This window comes from Orycteropus afer, unplaced genomic scaffold (genome assembly GCF_000298275.1).
Source record: "Orycteropus afer afer isolate SDZICR_OR568_19922 unplaced genomic scaffold, OryAfe1.0 scaffold00005, whole genome shotgun sequence".
In the NCBI taxonomy this organism is placed as follows: domain Eukaryota; kingdom Metazoa; phylum Chordata; class Mammalia; order Tubulidentata; family Orycteropodidae; genus Orycteropus; species Orycteropus afer.
The window spans coordinates 18,953,401-18,973,270 of record NW_006921592.1 but is presented as its reverse complement, the minus strand read 5'-3'; the positions used below and the strand labels follow the sequence as shown (position 1 = coordinate 18,973,270).

Here is a 19,870-nt window from a genome sequence, read left to right as displayed (position 1 = left end):
CCACTCCCAACAGAAATACTCCAGGTGGACACCTTCAGCAATCAGGAGCTCCTCAGTTGCTCATAGCAAATCCCACCTTGGAGTTTACAAAGACTTATGGGTAGAAAAGCCACACAAAGTAATTTACTATACCACAAATGGGTACAAATATGGATCTCTTCCAGTCATTTGCCCAGATAGCTGTCTTCCAAATTTCTTGGCACAAGCAAGTGAATGATTCCAGCACAGCATCTGTTTGTTGAAACATCTCAAGTGGTAGTCTGTCAATTCCTGGAGCCTTGTTTTTTGCCAGTGCCTTCCGTGTAGCTTGGACTTCTTCCTTCAGTACCATCAATACTTGATCATCTGCTACCTCCTAAAATGGTTGAATGTTGACCAATTCTTTTTGGTACAGTGACTCTGTATTCCTTACATCTTCTTTTGATACTTTCTTTGTCATTCAATATTTTGCACATAGAATCTTTCAATATTCCAACTCATGCCTGGAATTTTTCCTTCAGTTCTTTCTGCTTGAGAAATGCCATGCCTGTTCCTCCTTTTTGATGTTCCAACTCCAGGTTTTTGCACATTTCATTATAATACTTTACTTTGTCTTCTTGAGCTGCCCTCTGAAATCTTCTGTTCAGCTATTTTACTTCATTTCTTCCTTTTGCTTTAACTACTCTCCATCCAAAAGCAAGTTTCAGAATCTCTTCTAATATCCATTCTGCCTTTTCTTTCTTTCCTGTCTTTTTAATGACCTTTTGCTTTCATCATGTATGATGTCCTTGATGTCATCACACAATTTGTCTGGTCTTCGGTAATTATTGTACAATGCATCGAATCTATTCTTTTAAAATGTACATTTAGCTATTTTGAGTGGAATTTTATATTATTATATTTTTATATTATCATTGTCAATGTATAGCAAACTACTTGCCTTTATATATTGACCTTGACTTTGAACACCTTATTGAGCTCATTAATTCGCCTGTCTTCATATTTGAATTTCTTGCCCTTTTTATGTCAGTCATGTTGTTGTTGTTGTTGTTATGTGTCACCGAGTCAGACCTGACTCATGGCGACCCCTCCTTGGGTTTCCAAGGTGGTATCACTACAGAAGTAGATTGCCCAACCTTCCTTCTGGGGAGTGGCTGGTGAGTTTGAACCACCAGGCTTCTGGTTAGCAGTCAAGTGCCTTAGGCACTAGGCTACCAGAGCTCCTAGGAAGTCCTTTGAAGCAAGAAATCTTTCTCAGAAGATCCCCCTCCACACCCTACCTTCATGCCCTCTCTTCTCCAGTTTACTTTCAGCAGGGTTAATATGCTTATTTCCAAACCAAGTGCTACCAAGAGACTAGAATTGCAATGATTGTCTTACAGTAATAATTTGGGAGAGACATGGACAATAAGACATCAATCATGGTGTTTTGGTTACTTCTAGTGCATAGTGGCTAAGACACTTGCCTGCTAACCAGACGGCTGGCGGTTCAAACCCACCAGCCACTCCTCGGAAGGAAGGTTGGGCAATCCTACTTCCGTAGTGATACTGCCTCGGAAACCCAAGGAGGGGTCGCTATGAGTCGGGGCCGACTCGATGGCACATAACAACAACAACAACAACAAGTGCCACTCTAACAGAAAATGCCACTAATGGTATGGCTTAAACAAACAGGGATTTATTCTCTTACAGTTTTGGAGACTAGAAGTCTGAGTTCAAAGTGCCAAGCTCTAGGAGCTGGGTGAAAGCTCCCTGACCTTGAGCTTCAGCTCTGCATCTTGCTCCTGGCCCACTGGAGCTGGAGTCATCTCTTCTTTCAGTCAGCTGCTGGCTACTGAGATTGACAAACCCAAAGTCGACAAGTAAAATGGCACAGTCCCAAAGTTATTAAACCACATGGCAGACCACTAATTCAAGTCCATTAACAGTCCCAAGATAGGCAGAAAACATGGCAAGCTGCCAAATGATGACTCAGCTACATACAGGATTCAAGCACGCCAAAAGCTGCAGACACTTCCCAAAGCTTTTCCTTATATACTGGAAGCAGACCACATCCCTAAAGCAGCTACTCAGCTGCTCACTGCAGATTCCACCATGCAGTTGATTGCCAGTCTCATCATGGGAAATAACTACAACCAGTTGCCCAGCCACTCAAAACCAGGCCCAGCCAAGCTGATACATAACCTTAGCTACCACACATGGTAACTACCAGATAAGAAACATCTATATCAGAATGGGAGTGAAGTCAGGAGAGCCTTCCCAGAGGTGATGACACCACATGGGGTCTTGAAAAATGAGTAAGAGCCCCCCTGGTGTAGAGGGGCATTCCAAGAAGAGGCAACACTCTCTGCAAAGACACAAAGGCATGGCATAGCATGATGTGTTTGGGCACCTCTAATTAGATATGTAAGGAGCCCCATTGGCACAGTGGATAAGCACACTCAGCTGCTAACCAAAAGGTGGGGAGTTCAAAGCCATGAGACGCTCCATGGGAGAAAGATGTGACAGTCTGCTTCTGTAAAGATTTCAGCATTGGAAACCCTATGGGGCAATTCTGCTCCCATCCTGTAGGGTCACTACGAGTCAGAATCTACTCTATGGCAATAGTTTTTGTTTATTTCTTTATTTTTTTAAAAGAGTTTAGTCATTATTCTGAAAGCACAAGAAATCACTGGATGATTTTAATAAGGGGGTTGATATGACTTATTTGGCATTTTAGTAAGATTATTCTGGCCACAATTCAGAAGGAGCCAGACTAAAGTCAGGGAAACCAGTTAGACCATTGCTGTCATCCAATTGAAGAGTGGTAAGAAAGGAGGAATAAAAAGTCAGGGACAGGTTTGAAAATGAACACTGTGGCAGAGTTTGTAAGAGTTGGTGATAGGTTAGATGTGGTTAGTGAGTGAGAAGAAATCTAGGCCTACCACGTAGTAAATGGTGGAGGAGGGCAAGGCTTCAGTGGGAGAGGATGTGTTTGAGTTTGCACACTGAGTTTATTGTTTATTCATGGTGCATCTGGAGTTCATTGAAAAGTTTTGAGTTGATCAGGGACTGACAAAGAATTAGAGATTCAATAACATGTTTCCCAAACTAAGTTTTCATCTAAGTTCTGTATTCACATACATTGGGAAAATATTAGATTCAATAAAGCAAAACTGGTTTCTTCTCTTTAGAACTTCTCACACATTTTAATATGCTAAGAATACTATTTTTGAATGCCATGTGCCAGGGCACTTTACATCTGTTAACTCATGTATTACTTTCCCCAAAATGTCACCATGAAGTATATACTAAAAATTTTCCCATTTTACAGATCAGGAAACTGGAACAGAGCAATTGAGTCACTTGTCAAAGGTCACATGACAAGTAGCAAAAGGTTATGATTTGAACATGGGGAGATGACTTCAGAGCTTGCACTCTTAACTGTGATAGTAATGTTCAAGAGGGTTGTAGAGTGTGCATTTTCCCACGGTTCTCTGACCATAGAACAACACTCTTTTCAAGGAACAACAAGTGGTAGTACCTTAATGGGCTCTAATGACCTGCAGAACAGAGCTGAGTAATACTGCAGCAGCTTGTTAGAGCCATTGCATATGGTTGAGACTCCAAGGAAGAGGGTACAGAGTAAGAAGAGTAGAGAGTCAAGGAGAGGTGAAGAGACTGCTGGGGAGAGAGAGGTAGCATAGAATCCTTGGAAAGTCAAGAGAGTGTAGAGTCACAGAGGTCGAGGGGGCAGTAAGAGAAGGGCAGAAAAATACCCATTAGCTTTAGTAATATGATGGTCATCGGAAACCTTGGTGAGATCAGTTTCAGTGGGCTGGTAGAGGGTGCTGGTTGCTGAAATGTAAGGGTCAATAGTGCTTGGATCCTCATGAATTCTAGATATTGAAGTCACCCAAGTTAATGGCACAACTGAGTGTCAAAATGATCGGTGAGAGTGGAGGATGGCCAGGACACTGGTAGAGGATGCTCACAAGAAGAGTCTGAAGAATGACACCTCCCGGGATAAGGAGGGGGAATCAATAAAATGCCAACTCATGCTTCCAGCCCTGGATGTTGGGAGAGACAGCATGGGGGGCATTGCCCTAGCTCTTGATAGAAAGAGCATTAGGCTTTGCTGTGTATGTGTTTCTGTGTGTCTGTGTCTAAGTTTCCATTTGTGCATACTTTCCTGGGTCACTGGGATGACTCTTCATAGGTTTTAAATAGAATGAATGGGCAGCTTCCCAAGGATGTCCAGAGACATCAGGTACCTTTCTAGTGCAAGATATTTTGCAATATTCATGCCTGAAAATTAAAACCCTTATTTGGAAAAGTAAATGCCATTCTTGGGATCTTTTCTTTAAACCCATGGGACATGAGTTTTACTTGAAGGACTAAACTTTATTTCCAGTAAAGGGAAGATAAAGGAGTCATGTGCAGGTGAATGCCATACTGTCTTATTAATTTTGGAAATCTGCATGCTGCTTAATGTGGCCAAAAAACATTTTAGGGACTGAGAGTTCATGTGGAACATAGTAAATTTTAGTTATTTTGTTTCACATGGATGGTGAATCCCCACGAGAGTAAATGTGTTTTTTTTTCTGCCTTCTGTCTTGAGCTATGATACAGTCACAGGAGAGCTGACATATAATTAGGCTGACCATAAGAGTTATTATACAAACCTTTTCAGAAGGAAAGGGGTCCTATAATAATAATTCTGCTGGAATAACAGACATACAGTGGGACTGTCCTGGGCAAATGAGAATGAATGGTCACCCTACGTATGATGACATTGTGCCTTTGACAAATGAAATTGGACCGATAACAGGGAAGAAGTGAGGGTCTCACTAGACCTCTCAGATCCTGTTCTGTCAGGCAACATGCTGGTTTGGAATGAGCATGGGCTTTGGAGTTGTACAAGCTTGGGTACAAAGTCCTGTTGTGTTGTTCCTGGCTTTATGACCTTGTACAAGTTACTTGATCTTACTGTGCCTCAGTATTCTTAATCTTCTCTTATGGATATCAGATCAAATCATGGGCTTTAAAGATTCCACCCCATAAAAATTCATGACAATTGTAATATCCATATCCTTATCCTTTCTTACCATGTTTCTGAATAAAGAAGAAATGAGCTCTGTTGATTGTGTGCAGGTGATTGGTGCTTTCAGTGAAAATATTTTTAAGTGGAACAGTTTGTTGACAGGTGTGGTGGTTAAGTTTGTGCCTCAGCTTGGTTAGGCCTGGTTGAGTGGCTGGACAGCTGGATGTAGTATTCCCCAGGATGAGACTGGTAATCTACTCCATGGTGGAATCTACTGTGAGCAGCTGAGTGGTATGTGGTCTGCTTCCCATATATTAGAAACAGCTTTGGGAATAGTCTCTAGCTTATGGAACACTTGGACCCTGCATGTAGCTGTGTCATTGTTCAGCAGCTTGCCATGCTCTGCCGACCTTGGGACTTCCAGTGGACTTGAATTAATGGCCTGCCATGTGGTGGTTTGGTAACATCAGGGCTGTGCCATTTTATTTGTCAACCTTGGGCTTGTTAGCTTCAGCAGCTAGTAGCTGCCTGAGTGAAGAGATGCCTGTAGCTTCAGTGGGCTGGTAGCAAGAGACAGAGCTGAAGCCCAAGGTCGAGGGGCTTCCACCCAGCCCCTAGAGCCTGGCACTTTGAACTCAGACTTAAAGCCTTGAAAGTTGTAAGAGAATACACTCCTGTTTGTTCAAGCCAGCCCATTTGTGGTAGATTCCTGTCAGAGTAGCACTAGGGAACCAAAACAATAGGCATCATCTAAGATTGAGCAATAGAACTGAAAGGGATCCAGTCCATTTTGCAGGTAAAATAGTCCAAGATTCATAAAACTGAAGGCACATGTCTAAGGTCAGCTGGAATCCAAATCCATATTTCCTAAAATCCAGGCCACTGCTCTTTCCACTGCACCATATATGTAAGAAGTGTAGTGATCTACACTTCGGCATAGGAAACCACTGTTCTGGTCTCCTCTCTCATTTTCTTCTCACTCTTTTCTTCCCTCCCCACAATTCAAGAGCACAACATACCTCCATGGTCAGTAAAAACATAAGTAGACTGATTAGAGGTTAGCCCACCTCAGAAAGGGAAGGATCCAGTCAAAAAGCAATGAACATGTGGCCTCAGTAGTGCCCTGGCAGTTTTGTGTGTGCTTGAGTAGTGGTTGTTCCCCCTTTCAGGTCCACTGTCCCCTCTTCCCTGCTTCAAGAACAAAGATCTTATGTTCTCATTATCATCCTGAGATGAAACACGTAGGAAACACAGTCTACCTATACATAATTTAAAAAGTCAAAATAATGTTCTAACTATAATACAAGGAGAAAAGAAGAGAAAGCAATTTATAATAAAATTAAAATATTTCAAAAGGTTATTCAAGCATGACTCACCTGAAGACAGAATGAAGGAGTGAGATGCTTGTACCTATGTGAATGTGATGGGGGTAAACTGCATCAGTGGCATCACCTAGCAAAGGCAGGGTGCTAGTATGTAGGCAACTAGGACCTTATGCATTCCTGATGGCACTGATATGGTATTCTGGACTGGTAAACCACACTTGGCAAATGTCTTCCTTACATTTACCCAGGGTTACGTTCCTGAAAAATTCAAACTAAAAATCACAACCAAAATATCTCAGGTTTAAATAAAAACCAGAGGTAGGTTCAGATCGTTAGAAACAGTTTCCCATCTACATAGATATCTGATAGGACATTTGAAGGTTATGTGGGATGCAAAATAGTTTTTTGTTCTGTGTGACCACCCTATGTGTTTCAGGGTGTCTGGCATCCTGGCCCCCACCCACTAAATGACACTAGCATCTCCAATCATTGTGAACTACAAAAATGCCTCAAGGACACAAGTTTATTGATGGTTGCCAGGGACTGGGGTGAGGGCAAGTGGGGAATTGTTGCTTGTGGGGTGTGGAGTTTCTGTTTGGGATGATGGGAGACTTTTGGAGATTGATTGTAGTGATGGTTACACAACATGGTGAATGTAATTAATGTAATGAATTGTACACTTAAAAATGGTTAAAATGACAATTTTTGTTATATATATATGACAATAATAAAAAAGCTTCCATGATTTTCTAAAACATCCCTTCCCCACCAGATGGTAGTATTACTTTGTATACTGTTCTGGTGTCTAGTGGATATTTCATAGTTGGATGTTAGCACAAGGTGATTTAGGGCCCCTTGGAGGGAACTAGAGTGTGATTCTCAATGATGTCATGTGCTAAAGCCTCCCAGCATGGAGAAAGACCTGATGCTCACAGGGTGAGGGGCAAGGGCCAGGTAGGTGACCTGAGGAACAAGACTGAAGGAGTATCACTTATAAATTGAGCCAGTTTTATTTCCACCAAATGACAGCAATGTTAATGGCTGTCATAGGCTGGGTTCTGTAAAGGATGAAAATCAGTGAAGTGTATATATAAATATATAGAGAGATTTATTTCCAGAAAATAGCTCATGCAATTGTGGAGACTGGTAAGTCCCATGTTCATAGAACAGGAGGCAAGGTTGAAGTTTCTCCTGAGTCATGTGGTTGCAGGGGCTGATGACCCCAAAATCTACAGGTCAGGCAGCAAGCTGAAGGCACTTGTGACCCGTGAACCAGAGGTCAGAGGATGACAAGATGAATGCAAGATTAAGAGAGAATGAGATTTGCCAGAACATTTGTTGTTATGTAATGAATGCAGGCCACACCCCCAACTAAACACCTATGCCAGTTGATTGGCTGCTCATATGAGATCATGAAATGGAAGGTGATTACTTATTGTCTGCCAAACTACTCAAAATTATGGCCTAGCCAAGTTGACATAACATCAACCATCACAGTAGTAGATTCCAAAGAGGAAAAATATTACCAAGTCGGTTTAAAGTTACTCCAGGAACCCAGGCTTCAATGTCTTTAGTAAGAGGCAGCATGTTGTTGTTGTTATGGCTGTCCAGTCGGCCCCGACTCATAGCAACCCCTCCTTGGGTTTCCAAGGCAGTATCACTATGGAAGTAGATTGCCCCATCTTCCTTCTGAGGAGTGGCTGGTGGGTTTGAACCGCCAGCCTTCTGGTTAGCAGTCAAGTGCCTTAGGCAGCATAGAAACATGCAAAATACAGTGAGCCTTTATGTTCTGAGATCACCATGTTTTTCCTAAAGTGCTTTCTCATATTCTTCTTTTCTGCAGTTTCGATCTTTTCCACAACCTTGTGGGATAATTACCACCAGTTGCCCTCTGGTAGGCTCTGACTCATGCATCCCATGTGTGTCAGGGTAGAACTGTGCTCCATGTTTTCAGTGTCTGATTTTTCAGAAGTAGTTTGCCAAGCACCTGAGTGGACTTGAACTTGAGAGAGTTAGAGGGTTATTATTACCCTCATGTTGAGACCTTTGTTCTGGTGGCACTAATATTACATTTCTTCATTCTTAGAGATGTACGCAAGCAAACTAGACAAGGGCCATTAGCCAGTCCCTTTAGCTATTTTGTACATACACAAGCTGTTGGAAACCTCAGCTGTAGTATTTCTATTCTGCTCAGAGTTTATAGGGACTGGTTTCTGAATGTAATTGTGGGCAATGCTTATTCCATTTTTACCTGCCACAAATTAGCAGTGACTGGAAATGGGCTCTATAGTTTATCATCAGCAAACAGATGAACAACTTCTAGAAGCAGCAGTCTGCTGAGTGGGCTGTGTTACGGGGCATGGTGGGTCTTTTTGGGATGTGATTGCATTGAGATCGGTGTGAACGATGCTGGCTGGAATGGGCAGTGAGCAGAGGCCTAGGTCTTCAAGGCAGGTACATCATCTGTTGCTTGGCCATGACCAGAGCTTTCCATCAACACCATTTGATCCTTGCTACTTCACTTCATAAAGTATTCTTTCAAGTTGAATAAGGGCAATAATGGTATAGAAACATAATTACATTAATATATTAAAAGGGAGCAGTATTGCTTAAAGAGTATTGAGTTTCCATTAAGGATAATGAAAAATTTGTTAATGGATAATGGTGATGGTTGCACAACATGGTGAATTAATTGATGTCACTGATTGTACATGTAAAAATGGTTGAAATGACAAATGTTTTGTTATATACATTTTAGCACAATAAAAACTTCAAAATAGAAACTACAGATTAGTATTCGTATTTTAAATGTAATTATAATAGTTCATGTTTAGTTCCATTATCTAATTTAGTCGAGCTGAATAATTCATACAAATCTGAACACTATTTCCTTTTCCTAAATCACTATCATTTCACTTCTAAAATAAAAATGTTCTCAGCCATTGAGGTTTGTGAATATCTTCACAAATTTATAAACTTTGACTGTGATCCCTGGGAAGTAGATGAGGTGAGTCATCTCTCTCCTAGTCCATTAGCCCAGAGCTTCCCAGTCTGGGTGCTGTGGGCAGTGTGCTTTGAATGGCTTCGAAGTGTGCTCAGATGTTATTTCTTCAATGTGGTGGCTGGTGGGGGGCAGTAAGCAAATGGAACTTAGATAGCTCCTCTCTTGTCCCCACTGTGCCATACAAAGACTATAATTTTCCAGGGTATTGTGAATGAAAATGAAAAAGACACTGGAGCTTCTGCTCTACACCAGTGATTCTAAAGTGGGGTGGATGCACCCTATTGGGTAGGCAAGAAATTATTGGACTCTGTTTCTTTTATTATTATTATTATTGTTTATTATTCCACTTACTTGCTATTAAATGGGTGGCTTTAAACAACAGACATGTATTGTCTCACAGTCCTGGAGGCTAGCAGTCCAAATTCAAGGTGTTGACAGGGCTATGCTGTCTTTGAGGCTCTAGGGAGTTCCTTTCTTGTCTCTTCCAGGTTCTGGTAGCCCCAGACATTCCTTAATTTGTAAATGTATCCTAACATGACCATCCTTCCTGTGTATCTCTCTGTGTCTCTTCCCCTCTTTTATAAGGACACCATTCAGATTGGATTAGGAATTCTTCCCCTCTTTTATAAGGACACCATTCAGATTGGATTAGGAATCATCTTACTCCATTATGGTCTCGTGTTAACTAATAACATCTTCAAAGACCTTATGTCTGAACAAGATTATGCTTTTAAGTACCAGGGGTTAGGATTCAATAAATCTTTTTTGGGGACACAATTCAATCCCTAACAAGGAGCAAGACCTAATTTTGTACATATGATTGCAATTATGTAAAACTAAAAAAAAAAAACTCTGCCATCGAGTCAATTCCAATTCATAGCGCTCCCCTTTGGGTTTCCAACATGGTAAATCTTTATGGAAGTGGATTGCTTAGGCTTCTTTCCGTGGAGTGGCTGGTGGGTTTGAACCGCCAACCTTCTGGTTAGCAGTCAAATGCCATAGGCACTACGCCACCAGAGTTGTACGTAAAACTAGTAACCACAAAATTGTCTAGAATGAAAACTAGAAAGCTATACATCAAAATAATAAAATGACTTCCACTGGATAGTAGATTGTATAATTTTACTATAGTACTTTATTGGATGATAGTGTTGACTTCTAAAAGCCACAACTCACATTTAAAACATAATAATGAGTTATTGTAGTCTTATTCTTACAAACATGACCAACACTAAATATGTGCACACTTAAATTTTGTGAATATGGCCAACCATTTAAGGACTGGTTATTTTGGGCTTAGCATGTTGACCTTAGGGTTTATTGTACAAGATCTGTTAAAAAAATGACTTTGTTAAAAATCAGAATACTACAGAACAATTTATCAAATCCCTTGAATTCCATTTATTTATTGTTTGTTTGTTTCCACCTATGAATTTTTGTGAGAGAGAAAAAAAAAAAAGACCCTGAAATTTAAAATTGAAAAATGTTTCTTTGCAGGTGTTCCCTTACCTAAAGAGGATGACATTTCTGCCCCTTTGAACTCCAGTTCACCAGTGAAGGAAGCCCTGAAGTATGAAGATCCCCCAAGCAAAGAGGAAGATAAAATAAAAGAAGAGCCCTTAACCATCTCTGAATTCGCATACAACCCAAGTGCCAGCCTGCTTCCCACGCCAGTCGATGATGATGAGATTGACATGCTCTTTGACTGTCCATCTAGGCTGGAGTTAGAAAGAGAAGACACAGATTCGTTCGAGGAACTGGAAGCGGATGAAAACGCCTTTCTGATTGCAGAGGAAGAGGAGCTGAAGGAGGCTCGGCGAGCATTGTCGTGGAGCTATGACATTCTGACCAGCCATATCCGGGTGAACCCTCTGGTCAAGAGTTTTTCCAGGCTCCTTGTGGTGGGCCTGGGACTGCTGCTCTTTGTATTCCCCCTGCTCCTCCTCCTTTTGGAGTCAGGTATTGATCTCTCCTTCTTATGTGAAATCCGCCAGACACCAGAGTTTGAGCAGTTTCACTATGAATACTACTGTCCTCTCAAGGAGTGGGTGGCTGGGAAGGTGAACCTCATTCTCTACATGATGGGTTGCTCATAAAGTTAGTATCTCTTATGTCTAAGGGCTATATTCAATACTAGTGATTTTCTTCCCCAAAAACACCTGGTCTCAAAATGGTCATGGGCCATCAACAGGTGTTCCTTATTTATAACAGATTATTCCAACCCTTAAGTTAGCTTTCCATAATTCACTGCACTTAAGTAAATTTTAATCAAATATAGTTATTTTAGTTACAGATCAAGAAGATGGCCTTTAAATAACAAAATGGCCTTTAATAAACAAAAATATGTTTATTTTTATTATAGTACATCATCATATTGTTTATTAAATCATAATACATAATACATTGGCCTGAATTAGACTTTTCATTAAAAAATATATATATATAGTTGGCACCATTACAAGCTATAAGGTTCAGAATCAGAATTTTAGTAAAAACCCAAGAGAAAGTTTTTGAATATAATCCTTAGTAAAAACAATGTCCTCTACCCAATGCCTATACAACTAAATTTATGCTGGGTTTTGTTTTTGTTTTTTTAAAAATATTTTTATGTGTTCAAAATATTTTGGTAAATTTTTAGCAAAAAAACCACAAAAAAACAAAAAAAGAAGCCTCCTGGAGTTATTCAAATGTACAGATTGTAAGATAAATACACAAGGGCATGTTGAGAATTTTTTATTTGTTTTTTAAAATATTTGTGGCTGAAACCCCCATAATTTGTTATACCTGCATATGAGATAGTTGATGGCTAAAAGACATTGCAGTAAGTAAGCTCCTAAAAGAGATGATGGATCTGGAGGATGTAGAAAAGAGCATGAGTGGATGCAGGGTGGTCCATTTTTCAAGGATTTGGACAAATGACTTGTTACTTTCATTTGCAGTCTGTCCATATATTTTGGCTGAGGAAGCAGAAAGTTTTAAAAGGAAAGTGAAACTTTCAAGGAACAAAGGTAAAAGATACGCCAGTTAGTTGCGTATGATTGTTCATTAACCCAAGAGTGGAAGTAAATAGGAATGGAACAAATGGAAAAGTAGCAAAAAAGAATTTAGTGGTGCTAGCAGGCAAGTGGGGGTAGGCAGATGATCTAGTTTATGAAAGTGATGGTGATGCAAGCTATTCCACAATGTAAGGAACCATGCACCCATTGTCAGAGTGGACATGAACATGTTTCCGTGGATCTGAATAAAAATGGAGAATCTTTAAGGTAAATTTTTGGTTCCTCATGCCATTCATTGTGATTCTGTGGGAAAAACTTTCAAGAAATATGCATATATGACTGTGTGTGTCTTTGTGTGTCTGTGTGTGTGTGTGTGTATGAAAGAGAGAGAGAGACAGGAAAGAGAATGGCTGTTTGATCAATGCTGATCATCTTCCTTTGTGGGAATCGTGATATTCTCTTTTCCTTTACCTGTTTCCTTAAGATCTAATTAATTAATCATTGGGGTTACCAATGAGTAAGTGAAGGGGAATCAGGAGATGATGTACCATTTCAGCTGAGATGAAATAATGAAATGACAACCTAAAAAGACTTAGAGGGGACAGGTGCTCTATTACCTTCCTTCACACCATTACGGCCATGAGAGCAGGAACCAATGCCTTCTCATACAGAGTAGTTACTAATACTGTGGGATACCAAAAAAAGAAAAGAGTATGTAGCTTAAAGCGTGGAGCATAGAAATTTTACAATGGACTGACAATGTTCCATTGCCTTCATTTACAAAGAAATCGGGTTTTCTGTCATCTCTTCCTAACTCTTATGACACTCTAACCCTATAATCAACATAATTTCCATGTTGAACATTCCAGTCCTATTCATCCAAGGGAGCTCTGAGTGCTTTATTAGACATTTAATTTTGAAAGTAAGTTTTGAAGGTCAGCTCATGAAGACTTCAGTTGAGCAAACTGTAATATAAGTTTGCAGAGCATCCTTTCTTGTGTTTTCAGTCACTTGTTTTGCTTTTTATTAAAGAATGTTTAAGACCTAAAATTTGATACCAAAATCAAAACATATTTTGCTTATTTTGGAAGTTTGAAAATAGCTAGCTTTGCAGTCATGGTTTCTGTTTTTTCCCTTTATTCTCATCTGACTTCTAAGTCACAATTTCTGACATAAGGTTACCCTAGTGTGCACAGTTCTTCTAATCATCCTTTGTATCATTTTCTTTGAAATTTTAACCATGACGTACCATCTGGCCCTTATCTTTTTAAATTATATTTAAAAAATTATTGGAGTAGTATATGACCCATTATAAAATATATGCATAATACTGACAGGATAAATACCACATGTAATCTAACCATGCAGATTTATATTAAGGAGTAATAAAAACATTATTTCAAAATTTCCCACTAACATTTTATTTTTCCTTGGGCAAAAACTTCATAGCTGAATAAAACCCAAAACGAAATCCATTGCCATTGAGTTGATTCCGACTCATAGTGACCCTACGGGACAAAGTAGAACTGCCCCATAGACTTTCTGAGGTTGTAAATCTTTATGGAAGCAGACTGCCTCATCTTTCTCCTGCAGAGTGGCTGATGGGTTCAAACAGCCAACCTTTTGGTTAGAAGCCGAATGTTTTAACCCTGCACCACCAGATCCCTTCATAGTTGAATAGAAATGTTTTTAAATTAAGGAGTAAACAGAATAGGGTCTACTGCCTTTAAACAATAGCCACTCAAAGTAAAACTGGGATCCTAAAATGTCATTTGGTCAGCATAGAATCAAAGCCTGTTAGGAATATCCATTTACGTTTTCTTAGGAAATAGCTACCAGTTGCCTGAATCAAATGAGGAAAAGACTGCTTCCAAAGATGGACAGTATATAATGTAGTGAGATAGAGAGTTCAGAGCAAGTGTGTGAGTATATGTATATTCCATATTATTGCTATATATGTGTTTATATATGAATCTGTATATATGTGTGTACATGTGCACACACAACTGATATGCCCTTCATGTACATTGTGGTGTTTAGCCCTAAGTGAAGAATTCATAATATGTTCTTATTCCTTCTTTCAGATATAATGGTGGGTACAGTCCACACTCTCAAAGGTTTAAATTTTCCATGAAAACCACTGTGTGTATGTTATGGATATATATACACACATATATGGCAAATACATATACATACACAGTCTTGTCTTTAGTGCTTATACAAGTTGGATCATGAAAAAAGATGTAGGTAAAGTATCGTATATTTCTGTCTGTGCTTGGAACATATTGTAAAATGTTATGTATTTGGAATATATTTTGTGGTTTGTCTAGTGTTTATAAACACAACTCTGGGAAGAATTCAAAATGAGTTGATTTCATTAATATACTAGAAATATGGGGGCCATATGACCTGTGATTGGAGCCTTATCTTTGTATAGTTATATTTGCATTTCTATGTCAACATCCAGATTGTTTTATATGTTAATATGGTGACAGGAGTCCCTAATAAAAACACTCTGGGGAAAAATGTTTCTGCAATCATTTAGTTTTATTTTAAATAAAGTTGCATACATAGTCAGCCTATGTGGAAACTACAGAAAAGTGCCCTCTAGGACCATGAAATGAGGTCATCTTTTAATGGTGATAGTATGAAAAGAAATCAAGTAATGGATAAGATTAACCCCTGCAGGAGTCACCCAGCTAAAAGCAGGAATAATATCACTAGAAATGCACTCAAACATAAAAGAAAGTTATGGTCCAATTGATTCTATAAAGGTAACTAGAGAAATAGGGAAATATAGAAAAAATAGGGTGTTCTGCATAACTGGTAGGAGAAAGATCTCAGAGTGCTAGCAATTAGTATGTCATCACCATCTGCCAGAAAATAATGCCTTCAATGTGCCCAGAGTGCTGCATCAGACTTCTCAACTCTGTAATACTTGCTATTAAACCTCTGCCTCTATCTGTCTGTGGGCCCTGGAAGAAATCCATGATTCCACTTCTGTCCTCTCTTCTAAATAGTGTGGCCTGACAGATGCTCTACTTAGGTTTGATAAGCAGAACAAACCACCCCACACCTGGCAGTTAAAATCAAAAGATACTACTTTGAATGAAACAAAAGAGAGCCTCTTTATGACAGGAATAGCTTAGGTACCAAGCAAAGTTGGACTCTAGCCATGGTGGCCTCTAAAGTCTGTCAAGTCTGTCTCTCTGTCATCCTGCTCAACAGGACGAGTCTCCAGAGTATAGGCAAGAAAAGGAATTCAGGGGTTAGTGCCCAGGTGATGAGGTGGCTCATGGGTCTAGAGTCCTGGCTCCGGCAGCCTTAGCCAGTGCCTTTGTTTGGGATAGTGTTTGCAGATTCCAAAGTCTCTCCCACAAAATAGCCCTTGATTCATTGAACAGCCTGGCTTCCTGACCCAATCTTGTCTGTTAGGGAAAATGCTTCTCCTTTATTCTTTTTTTTGCTGAGCCAAATACAGGATGGATCTTCTACCAACATTCTCATCTTGGAGGCAAAGTAGTAGAGAGAGGCTTCCACCTCTGGGGGTGACTTCTGAGACGGTTGCAATGGATGGGGCTCGAGACTCTTTGGGCCATCTTTCTCAACTGGGCGGAGATAATGTGCTAAAGGTCCCTGCTTACTTGTCCTCCTGCTTCTCTCTCTCTCTCTCTTTCTCTTGGGCCTGCTTTTGGACTTCCAGTCTCCATGCAGTAAACAGACCAACAGGACCTACCCTTGGTGGGCCCAGCCAGGATCCCGCTCTCCACCTTCCAGCCTCTGTCTGTGGCTGGGTGGGTAAGTTCTGTAAGCCCTACTCAGTGGGCTCAGCTGTCATCACCTCAGAGAAGAAGAAAGAAACTGCGCTTAGGCCTTAGAGCCCAACTGTGCTCTCCAATCAATTAATAAAGCTGATTGTCATCCTCTTCTAGACTTTGTGTCTATTATTTATTGAGAACTGGGGTGAAGGGAGACAGGATAGTGGTGAATATTTAGGATTTCTGTATCCTCCAATATTGCAAACAAAGAAGGAATGGTGAAGGCTACCACTGGCTGACCCTCAGGTTCAGAGTATGTCTGCCACTGACATTGACCCTGACAGGCCCCACAAATGGGTGAGGAAATTTGGAAGTTAGTGAAGGAGCTCCGGTAGCATAGTGCCTAAGGCACTTGACTGCTAACCAGAAGGCTGGTGGTTCAAACCCACCAGCCACTCATTGGAAGGAAGGTTGGGCAATCCTACTTCCGTGGTGATACTGCCTCAGAAACCCAAGGAGGGGTCGTTATGAGTTGGTGCCAACTCGACGGCAAATAACAACAACAACAATAGTGGAAACAAAGAATTGGTTGGAATAGCCCATCCCTATTCTTTGCTTTTTGCTGATGCTTACCAAAATATCTCTTTGGAAAGATAGTCAAAGCCATTTTCCTAGTTACAAAGGACAATTTTTAGTAGGACAAAAGATATGATCTTTGATCCTTCTTTTGCCACTGGATGTCAACAACTGTACTGACCTTGAAGCCATCAGGCAAGGATGTCAGAGCTGCCAGCAACTTGGATCCTTAAATGACTATGTGGAGCAGAACACCACATGTCCAACTCCAAACTGTTACTTGAGCAAACAGCCTTAACTGGGCGATTCGACACTCCTTCCTCCCCTTTTGAACTAGTTAAGTTGGCTAGCTCACCCAAGGGAGGGAAGTATAGCACAAAGCAGGTACAGAAGATGCTCAGTACTGGAATCTCCAGGAGGTTCTATTGGAGAACTACTAAACAAGAAAGAGAGATGGCCTGTTGTGCCTGAGAATAATAGAGCTGGCTCAGGGCCTACTTTTTGGTGCTAATATTCTTATCACTCTTGCTTTCAGGAAGTCATTTGGAATCCCATGCAAGTACAACCAAGGTTGTCAACTCTCATGGGTCAGAATATCATAGGAAGCACTCAAATCTCCCCCAGGACTCTTACTCAACACATAAATAACTTAATTAGAAATGAACTAATGGATCCACCAATTTGAATGGAAACTGGATGGGTTGTTGTAATAATAAGAGCTGGCATAATGTCTAAGGCATTTGACTGCTAACCAGAAGGCTGGTGGTTCAAACCCACCAGTCACTTCTCAGAAGGAGGGTTGGGCAATCTACTTCGCTAGAGATATTGCCTTGGAAACCCAAGGAGGAGTTACTCTGAGTTGAATCGACTCGACGGCAGTGAGTTTGGTTTGTTTTTTTTAACATTTACTGAGCACTTACCATGGGCCAAGGACTTCACGATGTTCTTTCAATGAGTTGTCAATAACCTTATAACATGGATAATATGATTTTCATTTTTAAAAGGAAGAAATAGGCTTTTGGAGGGGATAAATTGTTCAAAGTCACATTAAGCCAAAGGTAAAGTCAAAAATTGGACTTTTAGAGTATATTTTGTTATCCACTAGCAAAGTGGCTCAAAGGAGCTGTGGAGGGGCAAAGAGTAAAGTGAAAGCAGGGATACCATAAACATAGGATTTAGGAAGAATGCCCCACCCTGAGTTTCCTAAGAAATCCCTACATGCTACAAAGAGTTAACACACTCAGCTGCTGTGATGTTTAAGGTTATGTGTCAGCTTGGCTAAGCCGTGACTACCAGTGGTTCGGTAGTTACATAATTATGTAATCATCCTTCATTTTGTGATCTGATGTGAGTAGCCAATCAGTTGATCAAGCAGTTTCTTTGGGGGTGTGGTCTGAATCCAATATGTATGAATATTTTCACAAAGCTTACCCTATCTCTGGTTTCTGCATCCCACTTGTAATCCTCTGATCTCCAGTTCTTGGATGTGAGCCTGTAGCCTGTTGTCTGACCTGCAGATTTTGGGATTCTTATGATCCTGCAGCCAGTGAGCCAACAGCCTGCCATCTGAGCTGCCTATTCTGGGTTTGTCAGCCCCTGCAACCACATGAATCAGGAGAAGCCTCTGGCCTGATGTCTGACCGTATGTGTGTGTGTGTGTGTGTATTTCACTGGTTTTGAACCTCAAGAGAACCCGGCCTAATACAGCTGCTAACCAAAAGGTTGGAGGGTTGAAGGTTTGAGTGCACCCAGAGATGCTGAGGAAGAAAGACTTAATGATCTACTTCTGGAAAATCAGCTATTGAAAACCCTATGGAGTGACATCCAGCAAGATGGCAGAATAGGCAGAAAGCTACACAGACCCTCTGCAACAAAGCAATGAGAAAGCAAACGAAATAAATACAGAAAATGATCCAGGAACACTGAGCTTTGAAGGGAAAGATAAAGAAGTGGATTAAATATTAACCTGTCAGATGGGATCATTCTCTGGAGAAGGATATCATGCTTGGTAAAGTGGAGGGTCACAAAAAAGGGTAAAGCCCTCAACAAGATGGATTGACACAGTGGCTACAGCGATGGGCTCAAGTATGGCAAGGACTGTGGGGCTGGCACAGGACCAGGCAGTGTTTTGTTCTCTTGTACATATGGTCACTGTGACTCAGAGACAACTCAATGGCACCTAACAACAACAACAGTAGAAGAATGTGAATGAAAACAGTGGGTAAGGAGACAAATGGAGCTGTGAACTGCCAGATGTTCTGAGGGAGCAGCCATTTTGAATATTTGCAAGTGACGTCCTAGTAGCAACCTAAGAATGAGCTCTGCTCACCAAAGACTACATGAGCAAGGACTGCACTGGTGCCTGACAACCAGAAAGGAAAACAGCGAAGAAGGAGACAAACAGAGCTGAGGACTGGCAGCTGTCCTGAGGGTGCAGCCATTTTGAATATATGCAAGTGGTGTTCTGACCTGGAGAGTAGCCTAAGAATGGCTCCACTTGCTGAGGACAGCATGGGCAACTGCACTGGAGGCTGATGACTAGAAAGGTGCAGTATTGCCCTTGTTACTCTTATAGCCCACACACTCTTGGTGAACAGAGATGTGACTATCCCTTGCCTCCACCTACTTTTTAACCAGCAGGAATTCCATCCTGGTCTGGGCCCTGACAAAGTCTGGGTGCCCTGCCCACCTTCCACAGTTCTGTTTTTATTTGTTTGTTTTAAAATTATTCTTTTTTTTATCTTCCTCCATTCTTCTTATTTATTTATTTTCTCTTTCTCTTCCCTTGTTCTTTCTTTTTTTTCTCTTTCTTTTCCTTGGTTTCCATCTTTTTTCTTTTGGTTTTTCTCATTCCTCGCTTTTCCTTTTGCAGCTTTCCCATTTTTTTCTTTACTATTCTTTTCATCTTGGTCTTTTCTCTCATATCCCCTACCACAAGTATTATGGGTTTTGTTTTGTTTTCTCTTTTCCTCATTATCTTTCTTTTGTCTTTTTGAAATATATATTTAAATTTTTTCTTCTCATTTATTGCCTCCCCCCACCTGTTGTTTTGCAATTGCTGCTGTTTGTTTATGTGGTTTGAGTTTTTTGTTCTCTTGTTTTTATTTGTTTATTTATTTATTTATGGCTAATTGAGTGAGAGACAGCTACTATTCCCACACTGCCCAGCCATACCTGCACCTCCTGCAGCCTGAGGAATTGGTACAAAA

At 40.5% G+C, this 19,870-nt stretch overlaps 1 protein-coding gene across 1 annotated transcript in view; it reads left to right on the top strand.

The window, feature by feature from the left end:
• FRMD3 (FERM domain containing 3) overlaps positions 1 to 11,427 on the top strand; it is a 393,413-nt gene extending 381,986 nt beyond the window's left edge. The window contains exon 14 of the mRNA XM_007938846.2: positions 10,829 to 11,427. Within this exon, the coding sequence (XP_007937037.1) occupies positions 10,829 to 11,427 (599 nt within the window). The remainder of the gene's footprint in view (positions 1 to 10,828) is intronic.
• The last annotated feature ends 8,443 nt before the right edge of the window (positions 11,428 to 19,870 follow it).